This window comes from Saccostrea cucullata, unplaced genomic scaffold, assembly GCF_032062105.1.
Source record: "Saccostrea cucullata isolate Sc308-1 unplaced genomic scaffold, CSIRO_AGI_Scuc_v1 ctg916, whole genome shotgun sequence".
In the NCBI taxonomy this organism is placed as follows: Eukaryota; Metazoa; Mollusca; class Bivalvia; order Ostreida; family Ostreidae; genus Saccostrea; species Saccostrea cuccullata.
In genome coordinates, this window is record NW_026922579.1 from 117501 (window position 1) to 140000 (window position 22500).

At 34.0% G+C, this 22500-nt stretch overlaps 1 protein-coding gene across 1 annotated transcript in view; it reads left to right on the forward strand.

Annotated features, from left to right (window-relative positions):
• LOC134261983 (neuroglian-like) overlaps positions 1-22500 on the forward strand; it is a gene marked incomplete at its 5' end in the record, with an annotated part of 183150 nt that overhangs the window by 116855 nt on the left and 43795 nt on the right. Inside the window, one exon of the mRNA XM_062744366.1 lies at positions 22382-22460. Coding sequence (XP_062600350.1) covers positions 22382-22460 — 79 coding nt within the window. The remainder of the gene's footprint in view (positions 1-22381; positions 22461-22500) is intronic.

Here is a 22500-nt window from a genome sequence, read left to right on the forward strand (position 1 = left end):
GCCAATGGGTCAGGGGTTCTGTTTGTTAGGGTGGGGCTCTATTGATTTTATGGAGAAAATACATTAATTCTTTGGAAATCTTCTTCTCTGCTCGTGGATATTTAACAAACTAAGTAAGTATATAGTTATGATGAGCAAAAATTCCTCTTCCAGAATTGAGAATTTTATGGCTCCAGGGTCAGGGGTTCTGGTCTTAGGATGTGGCTCTATTGATTTTATAGTGAAAATACAATAAATCTTGAATTTTTTTTTCTCTGCATCTGGGTATTAAGCTGATTTGGGGAGGGGGGGGGGCTCTACTTATATACTGAAAATGAATTAATTGATTAAAGTATTCTCCTATTAATCAAGCATTTTTGATTACCAAGGGTGCCTTTTCCAAACTTGTAAAATGTGTGGACCAGGGGTCAGGGGTTCATGATTAGTCGAATTGCATTTTTTTGTTCCTCTACCCTGTCTTTGGGTATTAAGTAACCAGACTAAACATGCTCAGTGTATAGTTATGATAAGCAATGGTGCCTCTTTCAAAATTGTGAATGCCATGATGTCTAGTTTAAAATATGAACCAAATTCAGTTATTGGAAAGTTGTTGCATGATGTTCAGGTGACCTATAAGGCCCATAGGCCTCTTGTCATAGATTAAAGTGTAAATTTTACAGATTAAAGTGTAAAGTTTACAGATTAGAGTGTAAAGTTTAAACTTTAAAGTGTAGAAATTAAAAAAATTGAAGTGTCCAAATGGCACTAATACGCTTCCGTAATTTAGAGCACTGTGCAAAGGCATTGCGAAAATATATTTTACAAATACAGTGGACCTTCAGAAATCCCGATGCCTGATATGCGGATGCTCTAGTATCTGGATGATTTTTCAACGGAACGAAATTTTTTAAACGTTATTTTGTCTTGTTTAACTGGTAATTCAGGTATCGGGATGCTTCACATATCCGGACAAATTAAATAGGAACCAAAGTGTCTAGATAAACAAGGCTCCACTGTACTGAATTCTAAGATATACCAATACACTGACATATTTCTGTATTATATATTTTTGCCAAATGGAAATATATTCATTTTAAAAATGACGAAAATATTGGTATACAGTATATTTATGTACATTTAAGCATTGAATTATCATTTTTTGAAAGACGCAGTCTCATAAGTGCAATGATGTTTGCAAATAAATTGAGTAACACGCATTATGAAAATTTGTTTGCACACACCATTGCAGTTATGAGACTTCATCTTTCAAAAGATGATAATTCAATGCTTATATTTACACAATTTTGATTTTTCTATTTAAAATTCCCATCTTATCCTTCATGTAAGTTGCAATTGATAGAAAAACCTTTGTAACAGCTTAATCTGGAAACGAAAATAGTGCACAATAAAACAGATAATAATCAAAATTTTATTTATTTTTTCAATCTAAAATGATAAAGTTTATTTTTGCAACAAAGAAATACAAATGAATATAAAAGACAATTTTTCCGCTTTGTTTAAACAGTAACAGCATAGTCCCTGTATTCATACGCTAGACAGACTTTGGTGATTTGGTCATGTGTGTTATGTGTATTTATCACTTGGGATTTTATAATGCTTTTTATTAGGGTCAAACAAAGGAAATATAAATATACATCAATATATCCTCAGTGCAAAGTTACGCTCAATTTAATCATCATTAAAAACTTTTTTGCCTTTGTTGAAGCAGGATGAATATATACTTTTGTATACCTGCATAAAAGTATCTCGGAAGATTTTGTTGAAAAGTTTTATAGACTGACGGCTCGTATATGCATGTACGGTGGGGCCACAATGGCTGACCCAAATTTTACATAGAAATAAGTAGGAAAATTCTTTAAAAATCTTCTCAAGAATATCAAAGCCATAAGTGATCATATTTATATGTAAGCATCCTCAGGTTGTGTAGATTATCAAAGCAAAATGGCTGATCAAAGTTTTACATAGAAATAGTTAGGAAACTTTTAAAAAATCTTTTTCTCAAGAATTGCAAAGCCATAATTGCTTATATTCATAAGGAAGCATCCTCATATTGTGTAGATTCAAGTTTGTTCAAATCATGACCTCTGGGGGTAGGGCAGAGCCACAATGGTCGATCTAAGTTTTACATATAGATATATATATGAAAATTCTTTAAAACTCATCTTCTCAAGAATACTCTCCTACTAACATACGTGTCAACCAAAATTGATGCTGTGGGGGGTCATGACCCAACATTCAGAATTGAAATGTTGGGTCATAGCGCGCGACAACATTTTTCAAGGTTGGAGTAAAAATATGGCCCCTTATTTTTAGGCATCAATGCAAACACATGCATGTATATGTTAAATTTTATTGCAGACTTCATTTGTACTCAGTACAGGCTTAACTTTTGCTTGCATAGGAACATTTCAGATGGATAGTAAGATTCACATTTAGTTTCTGGGAAACATTTGTTAAATTTTACAATTATTAATTTTTAAGAGCCATTCTCTGTTATGACTTGAAATTTTATATAGGAGCTGTGGCACGCATAGTCTCAGAATTTCTCCAAACTCTCTATAATAAAAGTCATTGATACCCTAAACTTAAATCAGGCAAAAATTGGTTGCTATGCTCTATAGTTACCATGGCAACATGTCTTAAAGTTCGAAAAATGGCAATTTTTTAGTTAACATTTGCGGCAAAGCAAACTATTGGCGATGACTGTTTCCAAAATTAGAAGGTCAGATGTCTCAAATGCATGATAAACATGTTTGGTAAATCAACTATTACATATGTTACTATGGTAACAAAGTATTCAAAAGTAAAAAAAAATATTCATTGAATTTTATAAAGTCATACACGTAAAAATAAAAAGCAATTATAGGATGAAATGTGACCAAATAACAGAAAAAAGAGCCTTGAAACATATACCAAGAACAAAATATGATATTTCATTTTGGTAGGCAATGGTTGCCAAGGTTTTTATACCACAGAAAGCCTTCAAAGTAACATTCTGTATGTTTAAATCTGATCCTATCTTTTAAAAAAGCACATTTCCTCATAACTAATGATCAATTTTCAAAGATGTTGGTGTGCTCCTAGTTTTCCCATTTGAAAAAATTCAGATTAGATATATATATAAGCAGAAAATATATGCTTAAAAAACTTAAAAATCACGTTCCCTTAAATGTAGATTCCCAAAACTTTTATGATTGATATTTATTAACAGCTTACCTGACTTTTAATTTTGACTATCATCCAATCTCTAAATGGATGCAAGAAGTTGGCACACAGGGTTTAATATTGATATAAAGTTCACAAAATCGAACATTTTCCCTTCTTGGTAACCATAGCAACAGTGTTGTTTTCCTCATCAAATTTTATCAATATATGATATTCAACTTCAGTTCTAACAGATAACTACTATCCAAACTGAGTCCTTTAATTTGTTCCTTGATTATATGGCAATTTAATTCTTAATGCAGCGAAAAATAATTCACTTTTAAGCACTGGTTCTTTGTTTCCATGGTAACACTGCAAAGTAGCAATTATACCCAATTTTTCTTATGGTTTTGGTGTTGCAAGGTCCTAAGGATGCATATATGCCAGTCTTGAATTTTCATGTTTTTCCTCAAGACAGTAGCATTAACCCAATCTTAGTTACTAGTTTTGCATGGTTACACTGTCTTACCATGGCAACCATAAAAGTTATTAATAGAATAATATTGCTTATACCTATATACTTAAGGTCAAATATTTTTATTGTTTTTCTTGAGTCGTTGATTGAGTTTGAGCATATAACACCTACCATTAGTGAATACGGAGTGTTTTTCAGCATATTTCAGCATTTTAAATGTATTCCAAATGTACCCTTGGTTACCACTTACTTAAAGATATATTCTAAACAACAGTATAAATGACATCAAGGTGTCATGTTTCTGTGAGAATAGTTTTTATTAAGCCACAGTCAAGATTTAAAGGGCTGAAAATCTCGATTTTTCAAACTTTTCGGGCTGTTGCCATAGCAACCGAGACACATAGCATCGAAATTTTGTTTGATATTTGTTTCTGGTGTCAAGTACTAAGCATGGGTGAAGTTTCATCAAAATCGGTGACCATGCGTGGCAACGAAGTTCAAGTGGTCACAGAGAATGGCTATTAACATTTTACACAATTAGAATTTTTTGATAAGACATTATATTGAGAGAAATATTGAAAAATTACATTTGGTGGGGGGGGGGGGGGGTTAAGAAATATGTGCCATGTAATTTCCTGTTATTAATTTTATCACACACACACACACACACACAAATTTGAATGAATCAAATACTACAAAATAAATTATGAAGGATACCTGACACCCCAAACAAAAACTTAAATTTCTATTCCCTTGTCATAACCATTTAACAAAGAAAAAAAACGTACAATACTAAATTTTGGGAGGGGGAGAGAGAGAAACTCAATATACTTCACTTGAGACTTTGTTGCTTCATCTTAATAATTAATATCATCTTATTTTAACCACTAAACTTAACAATGATTTCAATATAAGTAGATAAAACCAGCTGTTATGCTTTGTAGTTTTTATGGCTTATGAAGCCATATAGCTCCCGGTGTATCTTTACGGCAAAGAGTTCACTATGTATTCTATTAAACATGAGCAAGATAAAATAGTCTTCGTCTTTTTAGCTCACCTGAGCCGAAGGCTCAAGTGAGCTTTTCTGATCACATTTTGTCCGGCGCCCGTCTGTCTGTCTGTCCATCTGTCTGTAAACTTTTCACATTTTCGACTTCTTCTCAAGAACCGCTGGGCCAATTTCAACCAAACTTGCCACAAAGCATCTTTGGGTGAAGGGGATTCAAATTTGTTTAAATAAAGGGCCACACCCTCATTTAAGGGGAGATAATTGAGAATTAGTGAAAATTTGGTGGTATGTTTTAAAAATCTTCTTCTCAAGAACCACTGAGCCAGGAAAGATGAAACTTATGGGGAAACATCCTCAGGTAGTGTAGATTTAAGTTTGTTCAAATCATGTCCCCCGGGGGTAGGGCGGGGCCACAATGGCCGACCAAAGTTTTATATAGAAATATATAGGAAAATTCTTTAAAAATGTTCTTCTCGACAACAACAAATCCATAATTGCTCATATTTATATGGAAGCATCCCCAGGTAGTGTAGATTCAAGTTTGTTCAAATCATAACCCCCGGGGGGTAGGGCAGGACCACAATGGCCGACCAAAGTTTTATATAGAAATATATAGGAAAATTCTTTAAAAATGTTCTTCTCAAGAACAACAAACCCATAATTGCTCACATTTATATGGAAGCATCCCCAGGTAGTGTAGATTCAAGTTTGTTCAAATCATGACCCCCGGGGGTAGAGCAGGGCCACAATGGCCGACCAAAGTTTTATATAGAAATATATATGAAAATTCTTTAAAAATCTTCTCAAGAAGAACAAACCCATAATTGCTTATATTTATATGGAAGCATCCCCAGGTAGCGTAGATTCAAGTTTGTTCAAATCATGTCCCCCGGGGGTAGGACGGGGCCACAATGGCCGACCAAAGTTTTATATAGAAATATATATGAAAATTCTTTAAAAATCTTCTTCTTAAGAACAGCAAAGCCATAATTGCTCATATTTATGTAGAAGCATCCCCAGGTAGTGTAGATTCAAGTTTGTTCAAATCATGTCCCCCGGGGGTAGGACGGGGCCACAATGGCCGAACAAAGTTTTATATAGAAATATATAGGAAAATTCTTTAAAAATCTTCTTCTTAAGAACAGCAAAGCCATAATTGCTCATATTTATGTAGAAGCATCCCCAGGTAGTGTAGATTCAAGTTTGTTCAAATCATGTCCCCCGGGGGTAGGACGGGGCCACAATGGCCGAACAAAGTTTTATATAGAAATATATAGGAAAATTCTTTAAAAATCTTCTTCTTAAGAACAGCAAAGCCATAATTGCTCATATTTATGTAGAAGCATCCCCAGGTAGTGTAGATTCAAGTTTGTTCAAATCATGTCCCCCGGGGGTAGGGCAGGGCCACAATGGCCGACCAAAGTTTTATATAGAAATATATAGGAAAATTCTTTAAAAATGTTCTTCTCAACAACAACAAATCCATAATTGCTCATATTTATATGGAAGCATCCCCAGGTAGTGTAGATTCAAATCTGTTTAAATCATGTCCCCCGGGGGTAGGGTGGGGCCACAATGGCCGATCAAAGTTTTATAAAGAAATATATAGGAAAATTCTTTAAAATCTTCTTCTCAAGAAGAACAAACCCATAATTGCTCATATTTATATGGAAGCATCCCCAGGTAGCATAGATTCAAGTTTGTTCAAATCATGACCCCTGGGGGTAGGGCAGGGCCACAATGGCCGACCAAAGTTTTATAAAGAAATGTATAGGAAAATTCTTTAAAATCTTCTTCTCAAGAAGAACAAACCCATAATTGCTCATATTTATATGGAAGCATCCCCAGGTAGCGTAGATTCAAGTTTGTTCAAATCATGACCCCTGGGGGTAGGGCGGGGCCACAATAGCCGACCAAAGTTTTATATGGAAATATACGGAAAATTCTTTAAAAATCTTCTTCTTAAGAACAGCAAAGCCGTAATTGCTCATATTTATATAGAAGCATCCCCAGGTAGTGTAGATTCAAATTTGTTCAAATCATGACCCCCGGGGGTAGGGCGTGGCCACAATGGCCGACCAAAGTTTTATATAGAAATATATGTGAAAATTCTTTAAAAATCTTCTTCTTAAGAACAGCAAAGCCATAATTGCTCATATTTATATGGATGCATCCTCAGGTAGTGTATATTCAAGTTTGTTCATGACCCCCGGGGGTAGGGCGGGGCCAAACTTTTGGATTTAAACTTTTCAATAGTAAACCAATTTCTACTTTTTCGTAGCCACAATGCTCGGGTGAGCGATGTGGCCCATGGGCCTCTTGTCTTTAATTCTATTCTACCTTTGTTGTGAAAATTACTCACCAAGTTCTTAATCAAAACCTTGTTATTTTCATTTAATTTTTGCTACTGAAGACAAGATAAACCAAATTCAAAAAAAAAAAACTAAATTGAATAAACTCTTGTGAGGACGCGGAAGAATATCTTCTGACTGTATGTGTCAACAGCGCCACCGTGTAGGTAAGTCGATTTAAATGAAAGAAAGAGAACTCTGACGGGAGTACGCCAGATAGTTCATAGGAATACAGATTAAATGTATTTTACCTTAAAAACTGTTTAAACAGCTGCTAAAAGCAATGATTTCCTAAAGCCGTTTTTGCATGGCGGTAACGCAATCACGATCTCCCGCCAACTCAATGTTGTGAACTCAATGCGCATCGCGGCACGGGGTATGATGCAATACCCTAGCTGTCAATTTTTGTTCATTGCAATTTAATTACTGGTATATTACTAAGTATCAAGCTTGAAGTTGATGAAAATATTAATTAATAACCATAAAAATGTAATTGATGGCTGTCAGATAGTACGAACGGTCAAAGCAATACACATATGTTAATGCACATGTGGGGTTTTCCAACATTCACAGGTCGTTCTATAAATAATGTGATGCTCCGACATGAAAAAAAGATTCATTATTTAAACACATAATATTTAAAAAATTTTTTTTTTTTTTTTTTTTGCATTAAAGTTCTGAAAATGAAACGTGTGATTAATATTATCAATGTTTACGAATTTACTTTATGAACCTTTCAATTTAGGTCTATGTTCAAACGCATGTGCTTCTAAAACACAGTGACCTATATATTCAGAAGCACTCCAAATGACAATATCTACATGCAGTAAGCATTACATTGGTGCTTCATAATAAGAACAAAAAGTTTCAAGATGACTGCATGAGTAGATACATAAAAAAAAATAAGGGGGGTCGTTAGGGGCCTATTTGTAGATAGCAAAAGTAGCACAATAGTGTCAATACATAAAACAGTAAAAAGACTTTATAGAAAATTTTAATAGAACAATTTTTCGTGATTATAGATCTCTTTACGTAAAAAACTCTATTGTTGAATAATTTTTAAGTAAAAATTGACAATTTGTTCAAAATATATATTTAGCTTTTATTTACCTTTTCTTTAAAAAAAAAATAAAAAGAATTTATTACTGAATTTGTATTTTTCATTTAAATAGGAATTTAGATAAAATAAACCTTATTGCCAAGAAACGCCTCAGGCCGTCAATTCAGCGACCCCCACCCTTGCAGTAAGAAATTTTTGTGGAAAACACTTAGTAATATTCTAATATATACTACATTTCCTTACATTTTACATCCATGTCAAGCACGTAAGCCATTATGGCCCTTCAGGCCTTTGATTTTCTACTTTGGTTTTTAAAAAACGATCCCGATTTTAATACTGTCTGTTTATCATTTATTGTATTTAATTAATTAATTTCTGTTTTTAATAAAATGATATTTAATTAACCCCTTAATCTATGTAGTTCACCATGCTTATACCCCTTCCAATGGATACATTTAATCCCCTAATTGCTCCAGGCTATGTTACCTGCATGTACAGCTGTGTCAATGTGTGCGTTCAAGCGTCAAGTGATTTCCTGTGGCTAATTTACACCTCTGATCTGTGTGCATTGAATAAACAAGTCTGATATTCATATCCCGTTTTATAAAACATAAATCCGAAATTTTAGGATGAATTTTCAAATCCTAATCTTGTGGGGAGAAAAATGCTTTGTTGGGAAAAAAAATGGGGATGATCGATTTTGCGGGTGAAAACAATGACATGCCGTGGGTTATTATGAGTGGTGGGTGAGAGGTCAGTTTTGCGGGTGTGACCCAACAAATGTGGGTCACTTGGCAGGTCTGCTACTAATGTGTTCAGAACCTTTTATTTTTCTGTGTTCTGCAAATTATAAAACCCGATGAGGTCAGAGTAGCTTTGACAATGGCTCTGGCGAGAGTTAGTGAGACTTCAGCGAGATAGGGTAAATTATTCATGGAAATGTGGCTAGGAATGACTACATGTAGCACGTGGAGACACGTTAAACAGAAAAGTTATGTTGCATTTTAGATATCACCACCCTATAATATCATTCTGTAGAAATGTACTTCAATCGATCTTTCTTGAATTTATTCAATTTTAAATTATAAGTATTCTCTATGATACAATTTTCTGCTGTCCTGAATTAAAATTTGTTTTTGGACAAATATTGCATGGGAACAGAGACTATATTTTTGGGCCTCAGATTAGCAAATGAGGCACCAATGTGACTTTAACTGACAAAACAGATGAATGAGAATTGCATTATGGGTTACTATACGACTACTGCAGGAATTTTACACTTGATGAATTCCTTTATTGTATGATCGGTGATTACAATTGTCATTGCCAACACATTTGATCACGAGTATAGTTATGTAAAAATGTTTTGTTCATTTAAATGCTTGTATTACGAGAAGTTGCTCGTTTTTCTTTCCATTGAAGTGCTGGTGTTCTGAACTTGACACTATAACTATACATTTTATTAAACATATTTTTATCTAGTTAACAACAAATTGAATACACCCATGATATTTTTCATAGTTTCTAATGTTTGCATTTTGTTCATAAGAACATTTTTATTTTGCACTCCATTGACAGGATCATAGATTGACCCGAACCACATGTTTGAAGTAAAATGTAAACATGTATTTGGCATAAACGTATTCAATCAACAATTAGTAATTGCTCGTGGTAAGATCCTCTGTGCGCATAAATAGCAATAGCCATATGAGGCAAACAAAGGTTTGTCAATGTAGATGATATTACACATTTTTATTACCAGCGTATCGGTCGTTAGTGAGCTGTAATTTTTGCAGTAAACTATGTAAAGATGCATTAATTGTTATTTAACCCCCCCCCCTTAAGCCACCCATTTCTGTTGAAAATCATAAAAGTCTTTAAGAAAGGTGTGGAAACATTTTTTCAGGACATGTTTTTAGAAGAAACAGACTATAGTAATTTCCTGTTTACCGCCAATTTTATTTATAAAACTGGTTCTACCCTATTATCTTTGAAAAAGTAAACATAAACCATGTGTGTTGAATTTAAATCACAATAACTTTAGCAGGTTGGGGGAAACGTAAATTCTGCTATAATAGTGGTATCTCACTATTACAGTGAAATTACGCTATATTTCCTGCCGTCGATACCCTCAATTTCACCCGATACCATGCAAGATGTTTCAACCGCATGTCATGGTGGGTATTAAAATGATCAAAAACTGTCATGCTTGCATTTTTTGAATTTTAATAAAGTTTCTACCATTGCGTTTAATAATGCGAGCACTCTTTTTTTAACGGAAGTTGCATTTTTAACATAGCAACCGATGATTACAGGGTATTTAAGCCTGTTTGAATCTCATTTATTTCTCATTAAAGTGCACAAATTGATGCTTGTTACAATTGTCAACTCAGACTGGAAAGGGTTTATGGAATTAAACAAGAAAAAGATTATTTCTGTCTGCATGGTTACGGGTATGGAGGCCTGTTATGGTAAACGTAAAGACCCAATATGGCAAACATAAAACAAGAGGCCCATGGGCCTTATAGGTCACCTGAGCATTATGCAACAACTTTCCAGTGATTAAACTTGATTCATGTTTTAAGCCAGATGTTATGGCATTCACAATTTTGAAAGAGGCACCATTGATCATCATAACAATACACTTAGCAGTTGCTTAGTTTGTTTACTTAATACCCATACGCAGGGTAAGGGAAAAAAATGCATTTCAACTAATCAGTAATATTCAGCAATAATCAGTAGTGCCCCTACCATACATGAGCCCCTACTTGTTATTTGATTAATACCAAGGAGCAGATTTCAAACCATTCATTCATTTTCAGTATATAAGTACAGCCCCCCCCCCCTCTATGGTACCCCTGACCCTGGGGCCTTGAAATTCACAATTCTGTAAGATATGGGCACTTGTCTATCATAACTATATGCATCATAACTTTATTTGTAGTTCATCTGCTTAATACCCTGGAGCAGAGAAGAAAATTTTTAAAGATTTAATGTATTTTCACTATATAATCAATAGAGCCCCACCATAACACCAGAACCCCTGACCCTGGGGCTATAAAATTCACAATTGTGGAAGAGGCATTCTTGCTCATCATAACTATGTACTTAGTTAGTTTATTTATTTCCTAGGAGCAAAGGAGAAGATTTTCAAAGAATTCATATATTTTCACTATATAATCAATACAGTCCCACCCTAACCCCTGACCCTGGGGCCATAAAATTCATTATTATGGTAGAGGCACTCTTGCTCATCATAACTATGCACTTAGTAAGTTTATTTAATACCCAGGAGGAGAATTGAAGATTTTCAAAGAATTCATGTATTTTCACTATATAATTGGGGCCAAAAAATACACAATTATGGAAGAAACATTCTTGCTCATCATAACTATGCACTTAGTTAGTTTATTAAATACCCAGGATCAGAGAAGAAGATTTTCAGAGAATTCATGTATTTTCACTATATAATCTATAGAGCCCCACCCTAACACCAGAACCCCTGACCCTGGGGCCAAAAAATACACAATTATGGAAGAGGCATTCTTGCTCATTAAAACTATGTACTTAGTTAGTTTATTAAATACCCAGGAGCAGAGAAGAAGATTTTCAGAGAATTCACGTATTTTCACTATATAATCTATAGAGCCCCGCCCTAACACCAGAACCCCTGACCCTGGGGCCATAAAATTCACAATTTTGGTAGAGGCACTCTTGCTTATCATAACTATGTACTTAGTTAGTTTATTTGATACCCAGGGGCAGAGAAGAAGATTTTCAAAGAATTCATGTATTTTCACTATATAATCAATAGAGCCACGCCCTAACACCAGAACCCCTGACCCTGGGGCCATAAAATTCACAATTTTGGTAGAGGCACTCTTGCTTATCATAACTATGTACTTAGTTAGTTTATTTGATACCCAGGGGCAGAGAAGAAGATTTTCAAAGAATTCATGTATTTTCACTATATAATCAATAGAGCCCCGCCCTAACACCAGAACCCCTGACCCTGGGGCCATAAAATTCACAATTTTGGTAGAGACACTCTTGCTCATCATAACTATGTACTTAGTTGATTTATTTAATACCCAGGAGCAGAGAAGAAGATTTTCAAAGAAATAATGCATTTTCACTACCTAATTATTTAGCCCCGCCCTAGCACTAGAACCCCTGACCCCAGGGCCATGAATTTCACAATTTTGGTAGAGGACTCATTGCTGATTACAATCATGCAAACAGTTTGACTGCTCGATGTCCAGGAGTAAAGAAGAAGATTTTTAAAGATTGCATTAATTTTAGTGGTTTTGGCCCCACCCCTCAGGCCCCAGGGGGGCAGGGATCATGAAATTCACAATTTTTGTTCCCCTTCACCCATAGATGCTTTATGCCAAATCTGGTTGAAATTGGTTCAGTGGTTGCAGAGAAGAAGCTGAAAATGTTCAAATGTTAACGCACAACGCACGACGCACGACGACGGACGAAAACGGATAGCAATAGGTCACCTGAGTTTACTCAGGTGACCTAAAAAGAGTATATTGATAAACTCTATTATATCTTCTTAACAAAATCAATTTATGATAAATAATCCAAAAATTACTTATAAAAACGATCGTAGAAAACACATCTAATTTTTAATTTCGGCTGGTTAATTGTTTATTTCAGAAAAAAGACTCAATTTACTTTGGTGTCGGGAATATTTTACAAGAGTGCCTGTAACCTTATTTTAACACATGTTCAAATAATTATTAATTAACCATCATTTCAACTCCGCATAAACGTATTTTATTTATCGGCGCTTTATGTTTATGCACTTAGGCAAGAACGATTTAACTTTAAAATCTGAGAGAAATAGCTGTAGGTTTTTAGCTCTACTGGTCAGAGACCAGAAGAGCTTATGCGATAGTAATGCGTCCGTCGTCCGTCCGTCTGTCTGTCTGTCTGTCTGTCTGTAAACAATTTTTCAAAATGCTACTCCTCCTACAGTTTTGGTCGATTTCAATATAACTTGGCACACAAGTAGACTACACTAAGATACATAATTTTGTGCATCGGTTTTTGATTTCAATGAACGGTGTTGCCGTGGTTACTAAAAATAAAAATTTCTGTGAAATTCTTTCAAAATGCTACTCCTCCTACAGTTTTGGTCTAATTTCAATATAACTTGGCACAAAAGTAGACTACACTAAGATACATAATTCTGTGCATCTGTTTTTGATTTCGATGAACGGTGTTGCCGTGGTTACTAAAAATAGAAATTTCTGTGAAATTCTTTCAAAATGCTACTCCTCCTACAGTTTTGGTCCAATTTCAATATTACTTGGCACACAAGTAGACTACACTAAAATACATAATTCTGTGCATCGGTTTTTGATTTCGATGAACGGTGTTGCCATGGTTACTAAAAATAGAAATTTCTGTGAAATTTTTTCAAAATGCTACTCCTCCTACAGTTTTGGTCTAATTTCAATATAACTTGGCACAAAAGTAGAACTACACTAAGATACATAATTCTGTGCATCGGTTTTTGATTTCGATGAATGGTGTTGCCGTGGTTACTAAAAATAGAAATTTCTGTGAAATTCTTTCAAAATGCTACTCCTCCTACAGTTTTGGTCCGATTTCAATATTACTTGGCACACAAGTAGACTACACTAAAATACGTAATTCTGTGCATCGGTTTTTGATTTCGATGAACGGTGTTGCCGTGGTTACTAAAAATAGAAATTTCTTTGAAATTCTTTCAAAATGCTACTCCTCCTACAGATTTGGTCCGATTTCAGTATAACTTGGCACACAAGTAGACTACACTAAGATACATAATTCTGTGCATCGGTTTTTGATTTCGATGAACGGTGTTGCCATGGTTACTAAAAATAGAAATTTCTGTGAAATTCTTTCAAAATGCTACTCCTCCTACAGTTTTGGTCTAATTTCAATATAACTTGGCACAAAAGTAGACTACACTAAGATACATAATTCTGTGCATCGGTTTTTGATTTCGATGAACGGTGTTGCCGTGGTTACTAAAAATAGAAATTTCTGTGAAATACATTCAAAATGGTGTACCCCCATAGTTTTAGACTGATTTCAATATTACTTGGCACACAAGTAGGCTACACTAAGATACATAATTCTATAATTATCGGTTTTTGATGAATGGTGTTTCCTTGGTTACTAAAAATAAAAATTTCTGTAAAATACTTTCAAAATGCTACTCCTCCTACAGTTTTGGTCTGATTTTGATATAACTTGGCATACAAGTAGACTACACTAAGATACATAATTCTGTGCATCAGTTTTTGATTTCAATGGACAATGTTGCCATGGTTACTAAAAATAGAAATTTCTGTGAAATGCTTTCAAAATGCTACTCCTCCTACAGTTTTGGTCCAATTTCATTATAACTTGGCTCACAAGTAGACTACACTAAGATACATAATTCTGTGCATCGGTTTTTGATTTCGATGAACGGTGTTGCCTTGGTTACTAAAAATAGAAATTTCTGTGAAATTCTTTCAAAATGCTACTCCTCCTACAGATTTGGTCCGATTTCAGTATAACTTGGCACACAAGTAGACTACACTAAGATACATAATTCTGTGCATCGGTTTTTGATTTCGATAAACGGTGTTGCCGTGGTTACTAAAAATAGAAATTTCTGTGAAATTCTTTCAAAATGCTACTCCTCCTACAGTTTTGGTCTGATTTTGATATAACTTGGCATACAAGTAGACTACACTAAGATACATAATTCTGTGCATCGGTTTTTGATTTCAATGGACAATGTTGCCATGGTTACTAAAAATAGAAATTTCTGTGAAATTCTTTCAAAATGCTACTCCTCCTGCAGTTTTTGTCTGATTTCAGTATAACTTGGCACACATGTAGACTATACTAAGATACATAATTCTGTGCATTGGTTTTTATTTTGATGAGTGGCAAGGATCATTTTTCTATTTATTGCTGATTTAAAGTCTCAAGTCCCAACTGCTACTTTTCTCTTCCTTTGTTTTAAGTATAAACCAGTAGAGCTACAGTCTCGACAGAGACTTCTGGTTTTTCTTGTTATTCGTATAAATCTAATTATATTCATATGAAATGAAAGTATATCGCAAAAAATCGCACTTAAAGTATCAATTTTTCAGACTTCTAGATTTATACCAAAGTGTTGTTGTTTAAACCACAAGGAAACATCAAATAACCAATTGCCACTGCTCAATATTCAGCAAAAAGTGTCTAAAATATTATTGACTCAATTCAAATTTTCAACTATTAAAAATTGATGCAAAGCATCAAAGCGGTTGCAAACAATTTAGCATTTGTTAAAAAAGTACTTTCACAGTTTTGAAAGCATATCCATGCAATGGAAGCACAAGATATTCAAAGCTGAACTAGAACCTTTAGAAGCGTATATTTTCATCTTCAATAAATTCTTAACATTATTCATCATTGACTTTATTACATCGATGAGTCCATCTGATGAGCAATTACATTAAAATCTCTATTTACTTATTTTTTTCAATTATTTATTTATATTGCTTTGAAGACAGTCAAAAATTAAAAAGAGCGAACAACGTGCAGATACCCTGGATCTTTATCACGTGATAATGCCCTTGGTTTCTGCAGAATAGGCTATGCTGCACGGCGCTTTGCAAAATGTAGAAACAAAAGTATCCTTGTATCATTCGCAGCTGTAACATATTCAAAACAATTTTTATTAATTGAGTTTATCATTTTTTTAACCATGCACTATGTAACACATCATTACCATCCGGAAAATCATAATTTCCTTTTATATCTATATAGTACCTTTTGTATACTCTTTTTACATAGTCAAAATTATCAAATATCTTGATGAGAAATGACAATGAAATTGAAACATTATAACAACAATTAATATTTAGTTTAAAGCAAATTTTTCCACATGTTATCAGTGAAGAATTATTTTACTGAACTATTACAATAACAACTTCTCATTTTCCATGTGCACCATCTAACACAACCACAAGAAGATCGGCCGCAGCAGCGGCGACTGATAATAATGGGTCTTTTTTTTTTACCATAATGGGCCTCCATACCTGTAACCGTGCAGACAGAAATAATCTTTTTCTTGTTTAATTCCATAAACCCTTTCCAGTCTGAGTTGACAATTGTAACAAGCATCAATTTGTGCACTTTAGTGAGGAATAAATGAGATTCAAACAGGCTTAGACACCCTGTAATCATCAGTTGCTATGTTAAAAATGCAACTTCCGTTAAAAAAAGAGTGCTCGCATTAATAAACGCAACGGTAGAAACTTTATAAAAATTCAAAAAATGCAAGCATGACAGTTTTTGATCATTTTAATACCCACCATGACTTGCGGTTCAAACACCTTGCATGGTATCTGGTGAAAATTGAGGGTATCTACGGCAGGAAATATAGCGTAATTTCACTATAATAGTGAGATACCACTATTATAGCGGAATTTACGTTTCCCCCCAACCTGTTTAGTAGGGGGTGGAATAGCAAAGCCATGATTGGTCATCAGACTTCTTTTGGATTTAAACTTTTCAATAATAAACCAATTTCTACTTTTTCCTAGCCACATTAATGCTCATGTGAGCGATGTGGGCCATGGGCCTCTTGTTTTCCCGTCTGATGACTCCCACTTTTAAAAATGATACTACATCCCTGTATCTGTTTATTTTTATGTAAGAGTACGATATAACAAATTTCTTCCTCTTCTTCAATCCCCCCTCTCCAACCTTCCCTTTGAAAAATTTCAAGAATCGAGTCTGTTTCACTAAAATATTTACAAGCTAGTAATCATGAAAAGCAGTATTAAGATTTGTCTTAATTTTGAAAAACAATGATAATGTATCAATACATATAATTTTAAAATATTAAAAAGAAAAAAATAGTGTTTATACAGCTTTAAAAAGAAACAGACGATTGGAGAGTGGTGAAATTGGAGATAATATAGAGGGGGGAAAATCATGGTTAATAATTTGATGGTATCATCGAGTAAAGTTTAAGTGATTCATCTTAGGAAAAAAATCTATATTATATTAATAAAATTTGGCTGGGTTAGACAGAATCCGGAGTGCAGGAAATATGCAGGAAAATATTAATTTTGAAATTTTGTTGTTTATTTACAAGTACATCATATACATAATATAAAATATAACTAAATGATAAAATTAATCAATATTTTGGAGCCTAGAAATTATAAAATAGTCTCGCATGACATATTCTGTATATTCTTGTTTGCTCACGAAGTTTGAAAGTTGGGGTGAAATGTTACTTAAGGTATGTCACTCGTGAAGTTTGTTAAATCAAGGATTTATTGAGAAGTATATTTTGGATAAGTACTCATATAGAGTGACTCAAAATTGCAGAGAAAATAGGGGGTCAGTGTTCATCTTACTGATCTACCGAACAATAAAGTTGACCTTTTTGCTTAAATTTTCACTCTTTGGTTAATTAATTAAACCTTTATTATATTTTATCAGATGTAACCATGGCAAAAAATATTATCATATTTTATGTAAAATATTTTGAATAATATTTCTCATTGAAAAAATCTTGCAAATTAATGCGCGTAAATTATTGTGTGACCTTTTTGCACTAAAAAGTAACATATTTTGGGGTATTAAAAAACTAAATAGGCAGTAAAACATTTTCTTAAATCAAGCTTTTTACAACTTAAGTGCTGATCAGTCACAAGTATTGAGTACTTTAAAATAATGAAAGAAAAAGTTGGGGTCAGTGATGTTAATTTTGAAATATTGGTCAAAATATGTGATTTTCAGGCAAAAAATGGTGTTAATTTTATAGTGACTTACTTGACATATCTTCATTTTTTGGCAAAGTTTGTTGAAGGAAGGTGTAAAACTTGTTCTAAAAATATAAATTAAGACCTATATTAAATATTCCTAGCAATATCATAATGAAAAATGTTCTCCGAGTAAAAGTATGTGAGGCTAAAATTCAAGATATTAAATTTAATAAATGTGCAGATTTGCAGAATTATCTGCTAAATATCCTTCCACCACAAAAAAAAGTCCCTCACAAATCTTGCTTCTTTGTAGCTTTTTGAGCAGTTTTTTTGTTGAATGTTAAAACATTTACATTGTTGAAATTAAATATGTTATGAAAATTGAATTTTGATGAATAGTTTTGAAGTAAGAGGTTCTGCGTGAACTTTTTCAAAAAGCTGACGAATGACCTACCTTAAATCAAAATCTAAAGGCACGCATATTTTAGGCCTACTATATATCAAGCGGAGCAGGTTTCGCTTGTCAAAGAGCTCATTCAATGTATAACCAGTAATGCACAATTATTTACGATGTGATAATTATTGGATTGTACTTTTGTCTTCCCCACAGTGTTACGGTGCCACTTGAAATTTGTTTGATTTTCAGTCCCGATTTATATTTTGATTTGTAAATCTTGTACATATATTTTTGTATTTATTAGCTCACCTGAGCTTTTCAGATCAAAATTTGTCCGTTGTCTGTCGTCGTCAGTGTCGTCGTAGTCGTCGTTGGTGTTGTAAACTTTTCACATTTTCATCTTCTTCTCAAGAACCACTGAACCAATTTCAACCAAACTTGCTACAAAGTATCCTTGGGTAAAGGGGATTCAAGTTTGTTCAAAGGAAGGGCCCTTGCCCTCTTCCAAAGGGAGATAATTATAAATTAAAGAAAAAAATAATGGCATTTTTAAAACAAATCTTCTTCTCAAGAACCTATGGGCCAGGGAAGAGAAACTCATGTGGAATCATCCTTAGGTAGTGTAGATTCAAATTTGTTCAAATCATGGCCCCCAGGGGTAGGGTGGGGCCACAATGGCCCATCAAAGTTTTACATAGGAATATATAGGAAAAATCTTTAAACAATCTTCTTCTACTCAAGATGAATAGGGACAGGAAAGATGAAACTCATGTTGACTCATTCTCAGGTAGTGTTCATTCAAGTTTGTTCAAATCATGACCCCCGGGGCCCGGGGGTAGGGTGGGGCCACAATGGCTGATTAAAGTTTTACATACATGTAGGAATATATGGAAATCTTTAAAAATTTCCTTCTCAAGCACTGCAAAGCCATGATTAGTGATATTTATATTGAAGCATCCTCAGATAGTGTAGATTCTAGTTTGTTCAAATCATAACCCCCAGGGAAGGGTGTGGCCACAGTGGGGGGTCCAAGTTTTACATTAAAACATATTTTAAATAATCTTTTTCTATAGAATAGCATAGCCATGGTTATTGATATTTATATGGAAGCATCCTCAGATAGTGTAGAATTAAATTATTCAAATCATAACCTCCAAGGGTAAAGAAGGGTCTCAATGGTGAATCAAAGTTTTACATAGGAAAATAAAGAGGAAAATCCCAATAACAGAAACACTATGTTTAGTCATATTGACATGTAAGCATCCTCATGCATTGAATATTTAAATTTGTTCAAATCATGAGTACACTTTGGAGGTAGGGAGGGAAGCAAGCAATGGGGAGTCAAATTCAATTTATTACAAAAAAAATCTATAAAAATCTTTCTCTCAAGAAGTTATATGCAGTATTGATATGGAGGCATTCTCAAGTAGAATAAGAAATTCAAGCCCCTTCCCGACCCCCCCCCCTTACCCCCCCCCCCCCCTCAGTAAACTTTTCAGTTCTGATCCAATAAATGTGCTTGTTCCTAGCTGATGTGCTCAGGTGAGCCATGTGGCCCCTGGGCCTCTTGTGTTATAATGTGATAAAAGGAGTTAAATCAAAGTTAATTTTGTTTAAAATTGTAATTTAATCATATAATATTTTTTTCAAGCGGGCTGTGTCCCCACCACATTTCACTCGGAGTTCGTCTCATGGCACTGCTATTGTAAACACAGATTAGCACATGCATCCACCACAAAAGGGGTTAATCGCTTTAAAGTAACTCAAGTTATTATGTGTGGCCGGATTAGAGGAAATGATTACCATTAATTATGAGCAGTTGGGACCTGTATGGCCATTCGGAATACAGAATAGACAGTATCCCAACTACACAGAATTTTTTCTAATGAATTTGTTAAAGAAATGCGTGGGACTAAAATTTATAGACGTAATGGACAAAAATCCAGAGTACTCAGAGTCCGGATTAGACAAATTTTACTGTATATTTATTGTTATATTAACCAAATATTACCGAATGATTATCAAAACTGGTGAATCTTTGATACTTCTAAATTTAAATGTAAAGTCATTTTTCATATTGGTCACACGTATGAACAACGATTATATCAATTAAGTAAGAAGATTCGTATCAGCAATATTTTTACATATGGTAAGTATGAAAGTTGTTCGTTACTATGGCCACACTTTGGGAAAATCTGTCGAAAAATCAGCAATTTAAAAGTTTTTATGAAACTGTCACATCTTCAAACCATCTCACATGCCTAACAGTGCATTATTATACCCCATGCAACTAGTTGCGGGAGGTATAATGTTTTTGACCCGTCCGTCCGTCAGTCAGTCAGTCCTCTTTTTTTGTCAGCGCAACTCCTCATAAACTGCTGCACAGAATTTCGTCAAACTTTGCAGATATTTAGGACACAATGTGTAGATGTGCATATTACCAGGAAATTCCGATTCCATTATTTTTTCCGGGAATTTCTGCACTTTTTAACTTAGGCATTTGGCCATACCTTGAATATAGAGATGAACAGATTGTCAGCGCAACTCCTCATAAACCGCTGCACAGAATTTCGTCAAACTTTGCAGATATTTAGGACACAATGTGTAGATGTGCATGTTACCAGGAAATTCCGATTCCTTTTTTTTTTCCGAGAATTTCCACACTTTTTAACTTAGGCATTTGGCCATACCTTGAATATAGAGATAAACAGTTTGTCAGCGCAACTCCTCATAAACCACTGCACAGAATTTCGTTAAACTTTGCAGATATTTAGGACACAATATGTAGATGTGCATATTACCAGGAAATTCCAATTCCTTTATTTTTCCGGGAATTTCCACACTTTCCAACTTAGACGTTTTGGCCATATTTTGAATATATAGATGAACAGTTTGTCAGCACCACTCCTCTTAAACTGTTGTACATAGTTTCGTCAACCTATGCAGATATTTAGGACATATTCCATTATTTTATCCCAAAGAGTTTTGCCTATTATTCAAGAAAGTTTCTCAAAATCCCCCCCCCCCAACCACTTCAAATTAATGTTTGGATTTTTGTATAATGCCATGAAATATTGATTCCATTATTTATCTAGAAACTTCATTCCACATTTAAATGTCCTCATATGCAAGACATTTTGATGTGAAGATTTTTTTGCAATTATTGCCCTTTTTGATCTATACTATGTATTTAAAGTGCACTGTGCCTTTCATTATGTGTTTCACCGTCAAGTTTTGGGGGAGCGTGGGGTATGTGAGCTAGCTCACTTATTCTTTCATTTAATAAAATGAGTTACGTAAGGAAAAGAAGTGTGTTGCCCTTATTTCTTGACTTAGGGTAGTTATGTTAGTTTAAGAGTTGTAAATTGTGCTTTACAGGTAAAATTAATTTCATTACCACATGTATTGGTAACAAAATTAGGGTGTAGTGTAAGGAGTGTCCTTAAAGGTCAAATATCAAGGAAATAGATATACTTGTATATAATATATGTTGTAAACAATGGTTAAAAAGAAGGAATTATAATATTCGTTTAATTTTAAACCTCGTTGTTTTCTTTATTTACCTGTTCAAATATCGCTAAAAATAACATTCATCAATAGAGTTACTTCCCCTTTTTGTGACGTCATTAGAGACACTCGACAAATGCATGGTCTATGTAAAATGTCGCTTATATTTATAGTGTTTCGTGTTTATTGGGCTCAAAACCATCTCTTTTTAAACTGAATGTCCATATTTCCCTCAATTTCAGGTGCGTAAGAATTTAAATATATACTCATGTCTTGTTCCGATTTATTGGTACAGTTAAAAGCCCACATGGCAACATCTCGCAAACAATAATGTTCCAAACACGGCACTATAGCATGCACTTCCTATTTCACACTGTCTCTGATGACGTCACGCAACAAGGGAGATAAGCGATTTACAATAAATGATCCACTTGTCACACAGGTTAGTTTAAACGACTATTAGTGAAGGAAATTGGTGACAAAAAAATTAAAAGACCTCAGAATGTCATTCATATTGCTCCAGAGGCTGAAAATAATGGATAATTATGAATTTTCACAAAATATTATACTTGACCTTTAACAAAACAACATTGACGCATTGCAGAGAAGGATCCCTGATATAGTATTAATAAATATTTTCTTGAAAATTTTCATGTTACTAATGTTATTTGCAGTACAAGAGAGAGAAAATTTACATGGTATCAAAAATGAAGAAATGAAGAAACCTGTAGCAAAGGGAGGCTTTGATGAAAAGTGAGTTAATTTTTAAATATTTTTTTCAATTTCAACAATC